General features: G+C 39.2%; 2 protein-coding genes and 1 pseudogene across 2 annotated transcripts; all 3 read right to left on the reverse strand.

Annotated features, from left to right (window-relative positions):
* Positions 1-2,928: 2,928 nt before the first annotated feature.
* On the reverse strand, positions 2,929-3,839 carry LOC139458055 (baculoviral IAP repeat-containing protein 7-like). The gene is made up of 2 exons (XM_071239368.1): positions 3,511-3,839; positions 2,929-3,106 (listed from the first exon to the last, which is right to left on the reverse strand). The coding sequence occupies exons 1-2, from the start codon at positions 3,837-3,839 to the stop codon at positions 2,929-2,931; spliced, it is 507 nt and encodes a 168-aa protein (XP_071095469.1).
* Positions 3,840-5,383: 1,544 nt separating this feature from the next.
* LOC139458056 (uncharacterized protein F54H12.2-like) lies at positions 5,384-6,685 on the reverse strand. The gene has a single exon (XM_071239369.1). It carries the CDS (start codon positions 6,683-6,685, stop codon positions 5,384-5,386), a length of 1,302 nt encoding a protein of 433 aa, XP_071095470.1.
* Positions 6,686-7,505: 820 nt separating this feature from the next.
* On the reverse strand, positions 7,506-11,548 carry LOC139458057 (uncharacterized; annotated as a pseudogene).
* Positions 11,549-18,746: the final 7,198 nt, after the last annotated feature.

Raw genomic sequence — 18,746 nt, forward strand, 5'->3', positions numbered from 1 at the left:
GAGTCGACTTTGTACAACAAAAATAAGGCGGTGTATCATTGATCTTCTTTTGAAAGTGTAAAGATCACAAGTCGGCATTATGTCTTTTGAAATTATAAAACTTTGTAACTCATGAGAAAAGCCTGTCTGACATATGTCGGCATTTTGTTTTTTTGTTTTTTTAACTATCATTAACAATGTAATTCTTGGGAGAAACTTCGTCTCACCTTTAGACTCTATAAACATGGGATATCTAATTTTATCATGATAAATATAATAATGTTGACACGTGTATCTATTGTCTCACGCTGAGATGGTTAACCATACACACACACACACGGACACACACACACACACACAGAGCCTCAATTTGAGTGTTGCTTACCAAATTTGTGTGTAAGCTAATTATGTAGGTTAGCAAAGGTTATACCCACACGGTTAGAGGTTGTCAAATTAAGCTATTATGATTATATGCATATGGAAGCGTGAATTTAAAATGACAAGTTCTTTGACGGTTGAAAACTTCGAGTTCTATAATTAACAGATTATATCAAGAAATATGCAAACTTGTAATACTTACATTAGCACAAATGTTGAAATTGCTTCTGGAATTCAACACGTCGGATGGTAGCTTCACCTGAAATAATGAGCTCTGTTGCCTCCTTAATTTCGGCAACCTCCAAAATTGAAATAACTGAACAGTCCCTATTTTGAATCGATAGAGATCGTTGTTCTCTATCAAAACTAAATAATGTTCCGCCAACTGTTAAGGTGAGTTGGGCACAGTACGACAGGTTGAAAGTTCTGTTCTCGTAGAGATCAAGTTCGCTCAAAAAGTAAATTAATATGTTTTTAAGTTGTTCTGAGACGTTAAAGTCCAATACTTGATCAGAAGACGAATCTTCCCCGATTCTGAACTGGAAACTAGTTGTGGATACGTTGAAAATTAAAGTGAAACCCATCGTCTGGTAATCTTATGAAATTTTGAAAATTGAAATTTCATTTATATAGCTTCACTTCAAGTCCAACTGGGTGTTTCTAGCTGTGGTTAATTAATCTTTTTTGTTTTTTTGTTTTCAAATAACACAATATCGATATAGGGAGTGCTGAGTTCATATTTATTAAAGTGTTGTGTGAAAGAATCGTGACGCATGGGAACCTGTCAGACACGTTTTTTGTTTGTTTTTTTTGGTGGAGGGGCAAGCACGATGTGGTTGTTGGATGTGTTTTAAGCATAATAGGTATGCAACCCTGCTGTTGACAATCGTGGGGGCATACAATACCCGCAACACCTGCCTGCTGTTAATAAAAGACGGGTCCAGACTCCAGGGCGTGATGCCTACGGCTAAATGTCCATATGTATGAATGTAGGTTTAATAAAATAACTTTCATCAAGTAGAGTTTATTCAACACAGATGGTAAACAATGACCATTTTTTTTTTTTTAACAAAGATTCCAGTTTTTTTTTTCTTTCTAAAGTTACTTCAGTGAATAAACAATGTAGACTTAAACTTCTTCTCCTTGTATATCACTGTCCATCCTTGGAAAATAGAAGACTTCATACATTTAACACGCAAATTGACATCGGGAACCATCTTAATCAGGGGTGAGGTGAGGTGAAGTGAAGTAGGGTTTAACGTCGCGTCCAAGATTATTGCACTGATATAGCGATGTACCTGTACGTGTGTGTGTTTGTGTGGCTGCTTGTACAAGTCCGGACTGATGCTGATTTGTAGTGCTAGCTCATTGAGATACCATGCCGCAGTTTAACATGAATATCCCACTCAGACACAGTATACTGACTCCGAGCCGACCAGTCCCCTTGATGCCGAGCTCTTGACAGGGTAACAACAACTATCATCTTTTAACGTCTTTTGGTATGACGCGGTCGGGGATCGAACCCCGGACCTTCCGCTCTCCGTGCGGACGCTCTACCACTAGACCATGGAGCAGTCCTCTTAATCAAAGACAATGTAGTATGATGGTAAAGCATCTAACCCCTCAGTAACATGTCATTGATACAAAGTGATGGGATGTTTACTGCATTGTTTTACTGTAGAACCAACATGCCTTGGGATTTGAGTTTTACTGTAGAACCAAAAAACCTTGGGATTGAAGTTTGCAACTGCAATTAAATCATGTGCAAGCAAATGTAGACTTCTTCTCCTGTTTCAGTCCCCATATTTGGATATAGACTGCAACCATTGTGTAACGGGGTGTTCTCGAGGAAAGGGGATTTTTAAAAACAACACCGGTAAAAAGAAAAATGAGATCTACATTTTATTTAACACAATGAAATTATACATTGAGAAACAAAGAGTCTAACCTTTTTCAAAATTGACGAAAAGCATCAAGAGGTTAACAATGTTGATCAAAAGTAAACATTAGTTTGTCAAACTATCACAAACAATGTATTTCATTTTATGCATAATTTGTATCGACAACTTGTACATCATCTATATGGATATACATGTTCATGTGCATTAAAAAGCTTCTAACTTTCTCGATTTAGCGTTCCCGGGCACACCATCAACTGCTTTACGCTTGATAACTAAGGCTTTTACACGCATTTTTTTTTTGTCTTCCTTTTGTCTGCTTTTCACGAGATGCTTTGGAACGTTTAATTGTCTTAAAAGTTTACGAAATTCCTGGTAACCCTCCGGATGCCGTCTGCTTTGAACACGGGGTGACGTGATGACATAGCGAATCAAGTCCACAATGTTTGAATTATGCAATACATCTCCATTGCTCATCACAACTTGTAAATGTTTATTCAAACTCAATTGCCCACTCAGAATGTTTTCTTTGACGAACAACCACAAAGCCATTAACCTCCCTTTTGTCTTCGTAGAGGAAATGTCTCTGATTAACTGGTCAGGAACTTGAAGCATGAGCTTCCTTTCAGTTTGTCCCTCTGTAACAGGTAGTGATGTATCATTGTCAAGTCTATTAGAAATCGCTGTCTGAGGATCCTCCGCCGTCTGATTCACTGTCGTCTGTGGATTCTGTTCTTCTCCTTTGGTCATCAATCTTTGATACGTCTCCCTCGTCAGAAGAACCAAAGGTTTGCTCATGATGAACGTTATCTTCCGACTGTGCTGACGACGAGAGGTATGCTCGATAGGCTCTGATGCAAACCGGGAGAACAGAATGATGTGCGAGTATCAACTCACGTTTTTCACGTCGACTTACTGTCTTGCTGGCCAAGGATCGAATGCACTTCTTGTGACGCGACAGTCGAATTTTATCCTCATCCAATAAGTGTATATTCCCTCTTAAAATGTTGAATAACAGAGTGATAACACCCATAAACTGTTCACGCGATGCATGCGTCAGCAAAGCTTTTCTTTGCTTGGTGTTAGCTTGTTCAAGCATCAGTAGAAAAGTTAAATGTTTCTCCAGTAGTTCACTCATAATGGTGTTTACTGTTTGATTGTCTCGCTCTCAAATGAACAGGTGTATGCTTGCCAATAGTGTTTTATTGCATCTAAAAAAACCAAAAAAAACCCAACAGAGATTTCTTTTTTCTACCCTTCCTTGTTGACCTTGGGTTCTTCGCACACCATGTGGATATAGGTACAGCGAGGGGACAGTCTGAAGTGTTCCGTCATCGGGTCATCTTCTGGTATCCATTGGTGTACGCGAATTTTGCATTTGAAACAGTAGACTCTGTCGTTTTGTCCTGTGTATATAAATCCAGCCTCTGCCATGGATTTTGGAGACTGCTTCATCTGAAGAGGCCAGATAGCGAAGGATTTCAGTCTGTCGCTAAACTTTTCTCCGTACACATCTGTACTGCGCTCTATTATTTCTGCGCAGTCTGTAACTGAATCGACATCAAACCTCCCACATACATCCATCGTGTTTCGTGCCTTAGTTCTGTTCTGTTTGTGAGGTGAAAGCGAAATGAACCAAAAGGGTATAGCACATCTGTACTTCTTAGTCACACATCAACAATGTCATGCGCAATGGTTTGTTTTCTGTTGTTGTTGTTTTTTCCTTACTGTGGTAAGTACACCGTGCACACGTCACCTGGAAATATCCCCGTACGCAAACGTCCGTATTCCTCTTCTGCATAGGGCGACACATCCATAACGAGATACCCATATTTTTTCCTACTCACAGCATCCTGGAAGGAATCCGAAAAATATTTCGCTTGACCCGGAAATATTTGTGATGCTAAAATTTTGTATTCGTGTGCCGATCGTGGGTTGGACAACAGCACGAAGTAATGAGTGTTTAAAGACATGGTTCTGTTACACTCTCCTTTGGGATAGGCCGATTGCTGTATGTTTATGACGGAAATCCCGAGGTGATGGGATAAAGTACTGTAGAGACGTAAGAATAACTGATTTTTACACACTTGCTCCATATAATCATCGACGACCAGCAAACAGTTCTTGTCAGACTCCAATGAATACGATTTTAGTTCATCTTCTGTTGGTAGAGAATCCCGAAATCGAATGTTGTTGTTGACAGATCTCTCTATGTCACTGTACACATCTTGCCAAACAGCGTAACAGTAAATAATGAGGTTTGGTGCTGGGTCGAACATGCTATTGACTTCTTTTAGCAGTTGTGCAACCCAAAATGTTTTACCGCTCGATGACCCGCCCACCACTGATATGGTAGTAGGGGTTTGAAAAGGCAACAGACATTTCAATTCTTCTTCCATGGTGATGATGTGTCTTGGTCACTCTTTACCATAGAACTGTTTTTGATAGACTACTCACATAGGTATTTATACACAACATGACACAATGAGGACTAAAACTGATGTTTTATTGACTTCTACCACAGCATATAGACATGAAACAAAGCATTTCACTAACTACATGCCAATGTCATATGATTATCTCGTACATGACTCATGAATATGGCGTGAACAGGAATCTGTACAATATTTAAAATACCGACAAACAAATGCGGAAACGTATTCATCGTTGATTAAATGATCATTTGTATCGAACTGCTGTACAATATCATCCATGCGTAAATTGGATTTGAATTTACATAACAGATAATACAATGTAAAAAATCCGCATGTATCAGAGTTTGAAGATTGTAATTGCTTTCTATTGCGAGTGTAAGAGGAGCTATTCTCAGACTTCAAATAGTGATCGAATACTTTATCCACAGGTCGTTCTGATAAAGAATCAAACATTTCTGCTTTATTCCCTTTGAAATACATGGCGATCCAGTGACGACCTTCTCGTGTGCTAGTCTCTGTGTTGACAATGAGTCCCACACCTTTGGCACGCTGGCCAGGTGTCAGAGTGGGCAAAGTATCTTTGGCAAAAACACCTATGACATGAGATTGTAAACTCGGGTCACACCGTATAGCGCACCAAAGCTGAGAGGCTTTCATATTGTCTCTGCTTTTTTCTTTTAGATGAATTGAAAGTTACTTGACAAACACGTTGCGAGCCTGGTCGATTTCGATGATGGAATTCCTCTGAGTCAAGACGACGCAACTCAGCGTCGTGGTGAGTGGCCATTTGAATTCAAGTTCGAGCCTCACACTTCCAGATTTCACCAGGTTCAGGTACTCCGAATCTGCACACATTTTATCAATGTCGAAGACGAACAAGGCATTCCCCAAGAGAAATTCACTTCTGGTGATAGCGTTTCCCTTGTTTTCCTTCCACAGACCCATGCCGTCTAGCATGTTAACGTAACAGGCGACATCATCTGCTTCGGTGGGTTGACCCGGAACACTTACCCCATCGATGTACAACGTCATCTTTTTAAGCATGGACGACTTAAAATTAAACGGGTTGCCTGTATAGCTGCCATTTAGACTCGAACTGTCCACCAATCCGACGACGTATCTGTTGGCCACGGGGTTAGAGACGTTGTCTATGCAGTGAGTCTGCTGCGTGGTGGGGATGCTGGTGACCTTGACCTCATTTTTTGTATACGGGTAGAGAGCGTTCGTCTTTTCGAACAGCGTGTTGTGAGCCAAGATCAGGGTGGGGTTGACTTTGACTTTGCATACCTGCAGGTAGGCATCCAAGATTTGAACTTTGAATTCCTGCTCGGTCACGCTGCTCATCAAGCAGAATTTTGGATTCGATCTGTACATCTTCAATGTCAGGTCCACCTCGTTCAGCAGGTACCGATTCATGTCGAAGATATCTTCGTAGATGGGTCCGGACATGGTCAGTACTTTGCTGTCCGCTATGTAGGAGGCTCTCGATGACATTCCGCCATTGATAGATCCAGTGACGTCGCTGCTCTCCAGGTCGGAGTTTTGTTCGGCTACGTCCTTGTAGAACAGCTGAGCTGTCAACTGAGTGGTCTTTGCCTCGGCTCCGTACTCCAACAGAGTCTTCATCATACTTTTGTAAGCGTAATGGTTGTTGGTGGAAGACACGAGCTGATTCTGCAGATAGACCGTGACTTGAGAAAAGAGCGACTGCAAAAACAGGTTCACGGGGGCCACGTTTTCATCTTCTGCTAATGCTGTACCGTCCGTTTGTGTGACTTTGACATTGAGGTGCAGACGTGTGCGCTTCAGATCGACGTAGTCGCCTCCGGAATTGGACACGTGAAATTCCAAAGGCGTGGAATCGTTGATTTGGCTCAGAGGACGCACGTTGACGAAGTATTGTTTCTGAACGCTGGTTTGATAGGGAGGCAGAGTGAAGAGATTTAACGATTCGGGAACCAGTTCCTCGAATTCTTTGTCGTTCAACAGGGCCATGATTTAACTAAAGATGTCGTTTTCTTTCACTGGGGTACACTTGAGCACTTTAGCCGTCTTGGAAGGTGCGTTGATGTTGTCAGTTCGACGTATCTTCTTGGTTGTGACGCACTTAGCCCCCGCCTTGCGTTTTAAAGCCTTTTCTCTTTTGCCGTGTGCTTCTGCTCTCTCTACTTCGCTTTGGGATTCGGATGTCATTTGGAGAGTGACCTTAGTTGGAGGATCTGCCTTTTGTTGTTGTGTTGCCTGTCGGTGAACTGGAATCACCATCCTTTGCATCTTCCCATTAACCAGTCTGGAGGATGACCTTGTCGCGTGTTTGTCAAAGTGATGTTTAAACTTGGCGTAGTCGGGGAAATACAATGGGCGCGAAGCATCCATGTTTACTCCACAAAAGGATAACGTCTTAAGTGAAGTGTGGCGTAGGTCTCTTCCGTTAAGAATGACGGTGTAGAGGTACTCCCCGACTTTAAATACAGCTCAATATTGTCGGTTTCTTTTAATTTGACACGAATGGTAAATTCACTACCAAACGTATAGGTTGGCCCCTGTCTCAGATCGATGCGTCTCAATAAGGCCAGTTGAGTTTCCCCTACCAACGAGCTGTCACATAAGTTACATAACACGTCCACGTAGGGGTCACCACCGGGGATTTTTTTCGGATACAGCTTTCCAAAATTGAGCTCGATTAAAGACACCACCCAGAATCCGTCAAAGACTAACCTTTGATTTAATTTGACTCGAAAATGATAGGGTGAATTCTCTGGAAAGGAGGTTGTTTTGGAGTCTGAGCTTTTGAGAAAAATGTACTTTTCCATCATCAGAGGTCTTTCAGTTCGCTCTCTTCTACGTAGGAATCAAAGGAACTGGGCCACCCTAGCCAACGCACTAGAACATGGGTCTTGCCTTTCACCTTTTTTCTTTTCAGAATTTTGTCGACTTGCCACAGCACATCACCCTCTTTCTCGACCTTCTGTAGTTCGTTCGCGTAAAAGCTACCTATCAAGGGTTCGTCGTGGAAATCTTTCAGCTTGTACTGAGGGAACGTTTGCTTCTTGTAACGTCGAGCCACTTTAAACAGTTCTTCTGTCCACTTGAGATCGAGTTCCTTGGTGAAAGGTTTCATGAGGTATGAGATGCGAACCAGGTCGCCCACTTTAAATAAGTATTTCTTGATGTTGGGTTTGACTTTTCTCAGAGGTTCCAGATAGAGGTGATCCCACACTATCACTTCGTTGGTTTTATCGACATCTGCAGGAGAGAGATGAGGGAGAGACGAATGAAGGGTGTGATTATAATTGGATACTAAATGCGCCAGAACGTCCAGATAACGTTTGGTGTTATTGTGGGTCATGTATCTGGTGATCAGTTATTTCAGTGTTCTGTTAAAACGTTCAACGTAATTACTTTTGATGTTTTCATTGCGAGCTATGGTGAGTTTTATCTTTTGTTTTTCTAAAAACGTCTTGAACGCCCCCTTAAATTCGCTTCCGCCATCTACTCTCACCTTCCCGGGACGTCGCTGTTCAGGATTTGTTTGAAAGCTTTCAAGACGGTTTCGGGTTTCTTATTGTCTAACGGAAGGGCGAATGCAAAGCGGCTCAATATGTCGATGGCCACCAGCAAGTATCTCACACCATCGTTCCACTTCGTAAACCTAGACAGGTCGGCCAAATCCACGTCGACCATTTCGTCGATAGAATTCACTCTGACTTTCATTCGTTTGAAACGGTATCTGACGGGTTTGTGTAAACTGTAAGCATCTTGATTGTTGACAAACCGTCTGACACTGCTCGCTGGAACTTTCAATTGACGTTTTAACACCTTTTTGAGTTTACTCGGACCCAAAAACGCGCCCGGATTTCTGGGAGTGAAATAATAATCTTCCAGTACTTTGTCAGAAGTTATCTCTCGAGAGCTCATCGTGTAATGATAGAATATCATGGATGATGTTTCGTTTTATATCATTGTTGTTGTGCGTCTGTGTGTGTCTGTTCGCAGGTACCAGGCCGAAGCTCGCAGGTGTCACTGCATCACATAACCACATTGGTGATGCAGGCTTTTCCTCCTGCAGCTATAAACCCTGCCGCCATGGTATAACGGAAAACAATTGTTGAAAACGGCATTAAACCCTAACTCACTCACTCACTCGCTCATTATGTGTGACTGAAGATAAAATACAAACAAAATACAAATTTTCAACATTGATTTTTATTATCAATATCAGAATTAAAATAAACAAACAAAACATTCATTCAATTAGTCCCAAGAAAAAACATTTCACATTCTTTTGTCTAACTTTAACATTTTCTCGACGCGTTCTTTCAATCCCTCCTTCCATTGAGACGTTTTAAATTGAGAGTCACGATAGTCCTTGCATCGATACGGGACCAAGTTAAAGTCCCTCACATCTCGAAAACTTGGGTCTTCTAGCAGCAGTTTTATCCAGCTCTCGTGCACCTCTCCATCGTCTACGTCGGATAATGTCATGTTAAAGTATTTCTCCACCAGTTGTTGTTCTGACATATCGCAGGTGTGGTCCCGTTCACCTTCTGCATCGAACATGCACCCGAAACACAATTCACGAGACAGTCGTTTGATCATCTTGGTGAGTTGAAGACAGTAGCATAAAGTCAACAAGTTTTCAACGAGTTTCATCTTCTCCGCCACGGCGACTTCGTCCGCGGAGAGTGCCCAGCAAGATTTTTTTATAATCACTCGCTTAGTGACGTTGAAATCGTCTCGAAACTTGCGCTTGGCGTTTTTCACGCATTCGTCACGATTTGGAAACCATTCGTGAGATTGGTGAATGACTGCCTCGTTTAGGGTGTGCGGCATTTTCATGACCTGCTTCCAGGAAAAGAATGTAGATTTGTCTTTTCTTCCCACTCTGTTAAAAAGATAGTATGAAGAGGTTCAGAAATTGACAATATCATGTTATAGCTGAGCAGCAGCAGCATTAAGATATTCTTGGTTCGCTGATTGTCTTGCATGCATCAGCTTCTCAAGAGTACTTATCATAAAGCTATACCTATTGTAGTGATTACTAAATAAAAATTAATTGAGTGAACTAAGAAAAATTGCACAAACCTTGCCGACATGGTACACTGTTTTTTACGAACACAACTTCTGTCTCTGAGGGTAGACGATGAAATGAGTGATATAGGCGTGATTTTGTGCATGTCACTATTTTAGTATTTGAAATTCACTGGTTGATAGGATTTTATGTTTATCACGTGTTAAGAAAATAACAACCCACCTATGATGATTGGATGTGGTTATGTAAATATTTAAATTCAAAGAATCTCATTGGTTGATGACTAAGTGTATGTGTGTAAGTGTAATTTGGTTACATTCCATTCAAACTCTCTCATGATAAATATAAATAAAAACATTCTGTTTTCTTCTTTCATGATAACATCAACAAAGAAAAGACATACACGAATGAAAACACAAATGGATTTTATTTTAAAATTATATCATGAATCAATTTCTTTGATTATTACCATGAGAATTTGAACTATAAACATTAGTAAACCTTGTGTCTTGGATTACAATAGAATAATAAAAAATTGTTGTTTTTTTAGTGTGACATCACTGTCTTCTCCGAGAGGATCAAAGCAATCAGAGTTATGCCCCTTCCTCATGAGCTAATCAGTATCATGTCTCTTGATGTAGAAACACTAGTATGAGGTAAATGTGATAAAATCATCGTCACATTCAAAAAGTCTCTCATTTTCTCTCTCAGCTTCTGTTCTACTCGTTCTTTTCTACTCGAAGTAAAGAAATGAGTGTTCAAGTATTGTTCGTTTTCATAGCATTTGGTGTTAAGGAGTGAAAATAAAAGTCTGGATGATGATGTCATTTGCTCTCTTGTCTTTTCGAGGATAAGCCTGGGAGACATTGTTGACAGTGCATCATCAAAATAACTATCAACTCTCTCATCAGCAGTCATCATCAGACACGGATGATGGACTTGAGATAAATGATCGACTTCACATCAGTAACAGTCTTTATTGCACAATTCATTAACTTTGCTCTGAAGTTCATCCACATAAACAGATGTCATCACAGATTCAAACACTGAACGAATGTGTTTCTTCAGGTTATGGTTTCTTTTGTGACGCCACCGTCTTGAAATAACAACTTCTTGGCTGGTCACAGAGAAGGGTCCCCGGTGAAGCAGACTCTCTGCTGCTCCATTCACCTGATGTCTCAGCATTCTCTCGAGACATCGAGAACCGGTAAGACAAGCCGCAAGGTGACTTCTTTGGAGAATTCTTCCTTCCTTCAGCACTTCTCCTTGGCTTCCAGTCACCCTGAATCGATTTCCAATCATCCTGTAAGAGCAAACAAAAAATGTGTTAATTATCAATTAATATTTTTCCCCATCATGCAAATTTTAGTTCATGTTATACAAGTTTTTGTTTTCTGACATATACATTTAGTTTCTAACATACAAGTTTTTAGTTTCTGTCATACATGTATAAGTTTTAGTTTCTGACATGTTTTTTTTTCATACAGAAGTTTACCAGCAATAAAAGGTTATTTATCTTTGATAAGATAAGTAAATTAAAGTTTCTTTTTACATCGTTTGTGAAAAACATTTTGCATAAGAAATACCTTTTCACAGGGACACAGGGATGAAGTTTCCATATGCTATATCATCCATGTTTGCTAGACACTTATAGTACTAATGAGAGGGAATTGTTTAGAATTTTTCTTGAAATGAACAGGTTACAAAAGGTTCTAAATAGGATTAAATCCATAGGCTCGAGATTCGATGCCACCTGCCAACAGGTATCGCTTGTCATCTTGAGGCGTTAAAGCCAATTTGGTCACTTTGTCTGTGTAGAGGGTGTTATGAATGGAGTTTTGTCAAAAATAAAACTATAGTTTTTGGGACGAAGTCCGACAAACTCTCTGATGGTTTTGCCACCCACTTCATCTTTCATCAAACCGATGGCCTTGTGTCTTTCCATGGAATGAAGTGGGTTGTCTACGGGATAGTTTGAGGTGTCAAAGAGGTGGGTGTTAGCTAACATAAAGTCTTGAGGATCGCGGACAGGAGTACCCACGGGGGACCAGATTTGATAAAACAAGCTATACGTGTCTGTTATGAGGACCCTGACATTGTCACTATCGTATTCCTTCAACATGACATTGTAGTGAAAGTCATAAAGAAGTCTTTTAGCGTGTTCCAAAATGGTGAAGCCCACGGCGACGGGTTGGTTCAAAGTCACAGACACCTTATCCATGCTCACCACGACCAAATTTTCCGAAAAGATGTTGACACTTTTGAAATTGGGTTTTGATGAAAACCTTCGCAGTCTTTCCTCGGTCGCAATTAATTCAATTTGTTTGTAATTTCTTACATTTTGCAACTGTTTCCCATACACGGCATTTGAGAGCAGTTTAAACAAATCTTTCGAAAAGTCATCCGTGGCTTCTTTTCGTTTCTGAGTGTTAAAGTCAATGTAGGGCTTCATCCATTTGGTCTGAGTAAATTTCAAAACTTTGTGTACTTTTTTCAGTTTCAAACCCAATTGTAAATATTGCTGCAAAGTAGCAAAGTAAATGATATAATTTTCTTTGTCTTTCAATGTGCCAAAAAGTTTGGTTCCCGTGGCTTTCATCCCTTTGATACCAAGCTCTGCGAGCAATTCCCTATGATAGGGGGACATATCTTCACAGAGAATGCTTTCTTTGGTGGGAGCGAGGGGCAGCGACTGATGGACAGAATGAAGGTGACGTTGATATTCCAAATCACATTCTAAAATGTACCCCACCTCACCTTCAGGGTCGAGTTGCAACCAATCTATAGCATCTATTTGTGTTTCGTCTACCCATTCAAAATGACCTTGAGGTAAAGGACAACTCATGGCTGCACCATACAAATTGTTAATGTCAAAGTACATCAGGTGAGATTCGGGTTTGGACGGGTCGAAATCGGACATGTGTTTGTGATTGGCTTGAGCGTGGCGATGATTGATACTCGCCACGCCTCCTCTCACTGCGTTTGAGACAAAGTTGTACATATCGGGATCGGTCATAAGATCTAAGCTCACCCCCGTCATCAAAAGACAAGCATCCATGGCCATCCCCGGGAGAGTAAAGTACTGACACGGGTCCAATCTGTAGTAGCTCAGACACATGTCACGGAATGCTTCGAACACATCGGTCAAAATCAAAGTGTCTACGGCAACGTACAATTCCATGAACTGTCTCACCGATGTAATTTTGAAAGTCTCCCAAATGTGACGGGCGAAGGCATAGTCTTGTTCAGAAATGGTGTCTTCCGATAAGGAAGAATAAAAGTCTTCACGACTCGGAAATTCTGTTCGATCTAATTTTTCAAAACTGTCCACATATTCATAAAAGTAGGGTAACTTTCGAGTCAGCAAATCCACATGTTCGGGAAAGTTTTTTGCCAAACAGACAAATTGTTCTTGGCCTTTGCTTCTCAAATTATTGGCCAAATTTTGTAAGCTGGTGTTTAAAAATTTGAAACTGTCCAAGAAACGAAGTTGATCTATTTGAAACATGATGAAGTGTTCCAAATTTTGACCTATGCACGTCAACTTTCGATCGCCAAACAGTTCTGCTGCTTGAGTCAAGTCAAGTCAAAGAAGTTTATTGTACAAAAGGCCACCGGCCCATATACAAGAAAGAGTTACGCATGTAGATACAATTACATTTGTTACACATTGGGATATACACGTTGTTTGATTAATTCATTTCTTTTGGCTAATGCATGCTTAATATAAAGAGAAAGATTTAATATATTTGATTCGTTCTTTGTCGTCAGCATAACTACAAAGGCGTTTATCGGTGACATTGCTATTAAATAATCTTTTATATATTTCTTTCGGAGATCATTGTAAAATGGACAGACAAACACAAAATGAATTTCATTTTCTATCTCTAGCTTACACAATGGACAAATTCTTTTCACTTTTTCAATGGACAGTTTTCTTCCTTCATTTACAAATAGGTCTAGCAAACCAAGTCGATATTTAATTAACTGTTTTCTTAAGTTTTCCGTAGTGAGTACTGATAAATATATTTCTGGTTGAAGTAAAGTCTTGAAAGTTTTGTAATATTCAAAACGCGAACTATCCTCTAAAGTGGAGTGCCATTCTTGGTAGAACATATTTATAGACCGATTCCGAAATTCATTAAGAAACATATTTACATTTCCAACTGACTGACATAGCCATATAAAACCAAAACCATGCGAAAATAAAAGATTTCTTATATGCGATGTCCAAGTATTCTTTCCCATGTTATCTAAATGTAGAAGCATGTTATAGGCTAATTTGGGGAGACGTTGTTCATGCATATGAAGAATTTTAAACCAGTATTTTAAACATCTGATCTGAGAATTAATATATAATGGGTATCTACCACATTCACCATAAACCATGCAATTTGGTGTAGAAGATCCGACACAAAGAAACTTTTTACATGCTAATAAATGAACCTTCTCTAAACAGTCATAACGTTGAAATCCCCATACTTCAGAACCATACAATAAAATTGGTTGTATCTGGGTATCGAAAAGCTTAAAGAAGATATTAGGTGACATCGATCCCACTTTATGAGAAATAGACATTACACTTATTAAAGCTTTCTTTGCACGCAAGGACAAGTCAAGGGCACATTTTTTCCAATTCATTGTGTGTGAGAACCAGATTCCTAAATAAGTGTAGTGATCTACTATATTGACTAACTGACCATCGAATGACCATCTCTCTTTCGACGCTATTGGACCACCTTTTCTGAAGATCACAATTTTAGTTTTTTCCAAGTTTACGGATAATTTCCATTCTTTGGTGTACGTACTTAAAATATTTAATTGCCTTTGAAGACCGACAACAGTATCTGACACTAAAATGACATCATCTGCGAAAAGTAGCATTAGTATTTCTATCCAATCTGGGAACATTTGGATACCATGTTTACCACTGGCAGCTATTTCGTAATATAATTCATTAATGAAAAATGAAAATAAGATCGGACTCAAAATACAGCCTTGTCTTAGGCCCAAAGGACAATCAAAGAAATCTGTTAAACTATCCCCACAACGAACACATGATCTCACATTAGAATACATTGATTTTAGAATAGTAAACATTTTCCCACGTAAACCAGTTTTTCGTAGACATGTCCATAGCTTAAAGCGATTGACAGAATCAAAAGCCTTTTTAAAATCTACAAATGCTACATACAGTTTATGCTTACGCTGTGACAAGGTTTTTTGAATAAGTGCATATAGTGTAAATACATGATCTACGGTGGAATAACTTTTTCTGAAGCCAGCTTGAAATTCAGGAATCTTATCACGCATGGTCGCCCATTTTGAAATTCTATTGTTTAATATTGTAGTAAATACTTTTCCTAAAATGCTCATTAATGAAATGCCTCTATAGTTATCTGGGTCACTCCTGTCTCCTTTTTTATGCAGGGGGATTATTATAGAACATGACCAATTGCTTGGGAAAACACCATTTTCAAATAGCTTATTAAAACATTTGCAAAGAAAAGGCATAACTTCAAATTTAGAACACTTCAACATTTCGATAACTACATCATCAGGACCAGCTGCTTTTCCCTTCTTGAGGTGATTTATCGCATCTAATATTTCGTTTTCAACAATGGGTGAATCTAGCAGAACTTCATCAACATCCGTGTAGCTTTCATTAAAATCATTTTGCATATCATCAGTTGCCATAGTGAATATTGCATCATTTGAAAAAACCTTCTTAAAATGACTAAGCCACTGCGACTTTGTTATGTCATCTGTAGCTATTCTTAAGAGATCGTACTTGTTTCCAGAACGCTGAAGGGTCGTTAATAGACTTTTTCAGTTTGTCTTGTCTATGTCTACGCATATCGAATTTGTATTTCCGACAGCAACCTTTATATTTATTCCTGCTTTCGCAATATTTTTTTCTGTCAAGACTAGTACGGGTTGTTCTAAATCTTCGCAGCGCTTTGCGGGCGTTACGCCTTGCGATTCTACATCCAGTATTAAAAGTTTTAGTTTTATCCATGTTCAGTTTTAATTCTTTTCTCATACAAGCTGCTGAAGTTAGCATAATTTCAACAAAGTCATCAATTGCCCCCTCAATATTGTTATCAAGTTTATCTAGAAGTAACTGTTTAGAATATGTTATACTTTCTTGTAGTTTGCTTAGAAAGTTGTTCGAAAGTTCTTCATTCCATATTAGTTTCTTCTTAGTGACACCCTCATGTATTAATTTGGTATGTGTTTGATTCATATGAGGGAACTTACAGGTCAATTCCAAAGGTAAATGATCAGATTCTAGACGATCGCCAATATTCAACATCTTAATATAATCGAAGAAATCGGGGGAACATATAAAATAATCATTAACGCTCGCACCTTGGTTTCCACAATAGGTAAATTCTCCAAGGGTATCCCCATACACTCTCCCATTGACAATGAACAACTGAAATGTATACAACATATCTAGCAGTATCTGACCAAATTTATTTATAACGGTGTCATGGGATTTCCGATCTCCAACACATACGTTTTCATCTTCTGGGTATGAACAATTACTATGAACAAAATCGTTTTGTATATCGACTAGAGGATTGTTTTGTTGACCAGTACGAGCATTCATATCTCCACAGACTACACTGATAGAATCTTTGAAGAATCAAATGATTGTCATACCTCGAAGCATTGTGACAAATGACATTGACAAATTTGGCTTCGTTGTAGTTGACGTTGCAGTAATTGTGACACAGACCCCTGACTCGACCTGTCAAATGATCGTGATCGATATGTTGATCTTTCTGGTGTACTTTCTCCCCGCAAAGAGGGGTTTCTGAAGCTAAAGTCAACCTTTCCTCATCTGTTAATTTCATGGGCACAGGATGATTTAAAATGTCCATGATTTGATCGTAATCCTCCAAAAGGTGTGTCATGAAATGCTCTGAGGCCCGTTCCCCGCTATAGGTTCTCAATGGAAATGTGTACATGTCGGGTTCTCGACATACAATTTGATAACTGTAACCACAGGGAATGTGCTCATGGACGTGGTGACTTCTCCTCTCCGATGTCTCATTATGTTCTAAAGGTGACAACACAGATTCAAAATCGCAGTAGATCACAAAGGGGACTTTGACTGTTTTGGCATAGTGACCCAATCCAAACCTTCTAAAGGCTTTGTTTGGTTCAGGCATTTTAATTCGTTGAGCTTTGTGATAACAGTAAGGGGTGTGCTTTTGTAATCTATCATCAGATGTAAACGTCCACAAACATTTTCGACAAATGTATTTGCTGTGACAGTCTCCAGTTTTTCTGATCAAAGCTGGCAAACTGGAGATCAGAACATAATGAGACAGTGGGGGTTCGTCTTCCTCCTCTACTTCTTGAGTTAACAGGAGGAGATCGATGTGACGATATTTGGGTACTTCGGAAGTTACTGAACTGATTCGTAAAGGAAAGATGACATGCTGTTGATTATCATCTTCGTCAAAACCATAGACATTGATACTTACATTGTTTGTTTTTTCAAATTTTGAAATATGACTCATGCTCATAGGAAATCCACACCCTTTCAAATCTAACTGGTGTAGTTTGTCCTTGTAGTGATTCACTTGTTCTCCGACCAGATCAGACTGAACGGGGAACAGATGAGCCAAAATGCAATAGGCAAAACAGAGGTCATCGTCCACGTTTTTAATGTTTAACAGACAGCGCTTGTTCTCTAGCGAAGGAGGGAGGGGGAGATATGAGCTTCCGCGAAAGGGTTGAAATTTTACCACGGATAATTTCACGCTCAACACAGTTTCAAAGTTTAAGTTCTCCTTCATAATTGTCCATCAGTTTCATGATTGTTTTTGTGGCTTCGGTGTACAACGCATCCAAATCATCGGTTTGGGTGGCTGGAGACATTTTGGTTCGAAAGAAAGGTTCAGTAAATGAATTCAGACCGTCCGAGTTTGTTTTGCTGAATCTAAATTGGGTACAAAGTCCCCACTTGATACTATGTTTTGTTTCAATTTCTGTTTTCAAGTGATGAATCATGTCAGGTTGAATTTTCACAAAATAATAGTAGGGATCATTTCCCTCTTGGTCCTGAGGAATAAAATCAAATTCCCCGACATTTCCATTTATTGCTTGTCTGGAACATGACTGTTGATTATCTACATTAGTTTTCCTACGTTTAGCTGCAGCCCCGCCACCACTTTGTTGATTTGAATGGGTTTGTCTCCTGTGTTTAGTGAGATCTTTCACTGATGGGAAAGTGGTTGAACATGTATGACAAGTAAAAGTAAAGGTAGAAGTAGAAGTAGATGGTTGTGGATCTTTGTGTTGACTTTTTATGTGTCTTTGTAAGTTATCACTACGGTTGAATGATTTGGAACATAATTGACAATCAAAATGTTTGGAAGCTGGGCCACAATTCCTCTGATGTCTAACAATGTGCTGTTTGTTACTGTAGGATTTTTGACAAAACTCACATGTATACACAGGTGTTGTAAATGGGGTAGACATTTTATTTTACATAAAGTCTAGCAAACAATGTGCTTGGAACACTTCTATTTTCTGAAATAAATAAATAGATAATAAATAGAATAGTTTGTCTTTCAGACTATTAAAGTCAACATGACAATTTAAAGAGTTCAAAGTGTTCTTCATAATCAAAACTATGATAGATCTTGGGACAAAATTTACACTGTTTTAAAATTGATGCAAGGATGTAATACTTGTGATATACTGAAATTATAATTATTATTAGAAGATCTTTTTAATATGATTGTTTATGAAATTTAAAACATGAAACTCTTACCTTTTGTACGAAGAATAATTCTCCTGAATAAAACTCCTGAGTCACCTTTTGGTAGGTAGCAAAATAAAATGGCACAGATAGGCACAATGTTCATTTATGAATCAAGAGAGACGGAATGTGAGGTTTAGATGACAGCTCTGCTATTTATAGGGCAAAATTGATACATATTCAACACCCCCTGTTGTGTTGACACATGTGTTTTCATTCGTGAGACCTGTTTGTTCAGTCAA

The sequence above is a fragment of the Haliotis cracherodii genome, unplaced genomic scaffold, assembly GCF_022045235.1.
Source record: "Haliotis cracherodii isolate W230 unplaced genomic scaffold, xgHalCrac1.p SCAF_12, whole genome shotgun sequence".
NCBI classification, from domain to species: Eukaryota; Metazoa; Mollusca; class Gastropoda; order Lepetellida; family Haliotidae; genus Haliotis; species Haliotis cracherodii.

Bases quoted from the DNA above. Each gene is read 5' to 3' on its own strand.
- LOC139458055 (XM_071239368.1), bottom strand. From the start codon at position 3,839: ATGGATGTATGTGGGAGGTTTGATGTCGATTCAGTTACAGACTGCGCA. The intron at 3,107-3,510 runs GTAGAAAAAAGA...GGTTTGCATCAG, and splicing joins CCCAAGGTCAACAAGGAAGG to AGCCTATCGAGCATACCTCT.
- LOC139458056 (XM_071239369.1), bottom strand. From the start codon at position 6,685: ATGGCCCTGTTGAACGACAAAGAATTCGAGGAACTGGTTCCCGAATCG.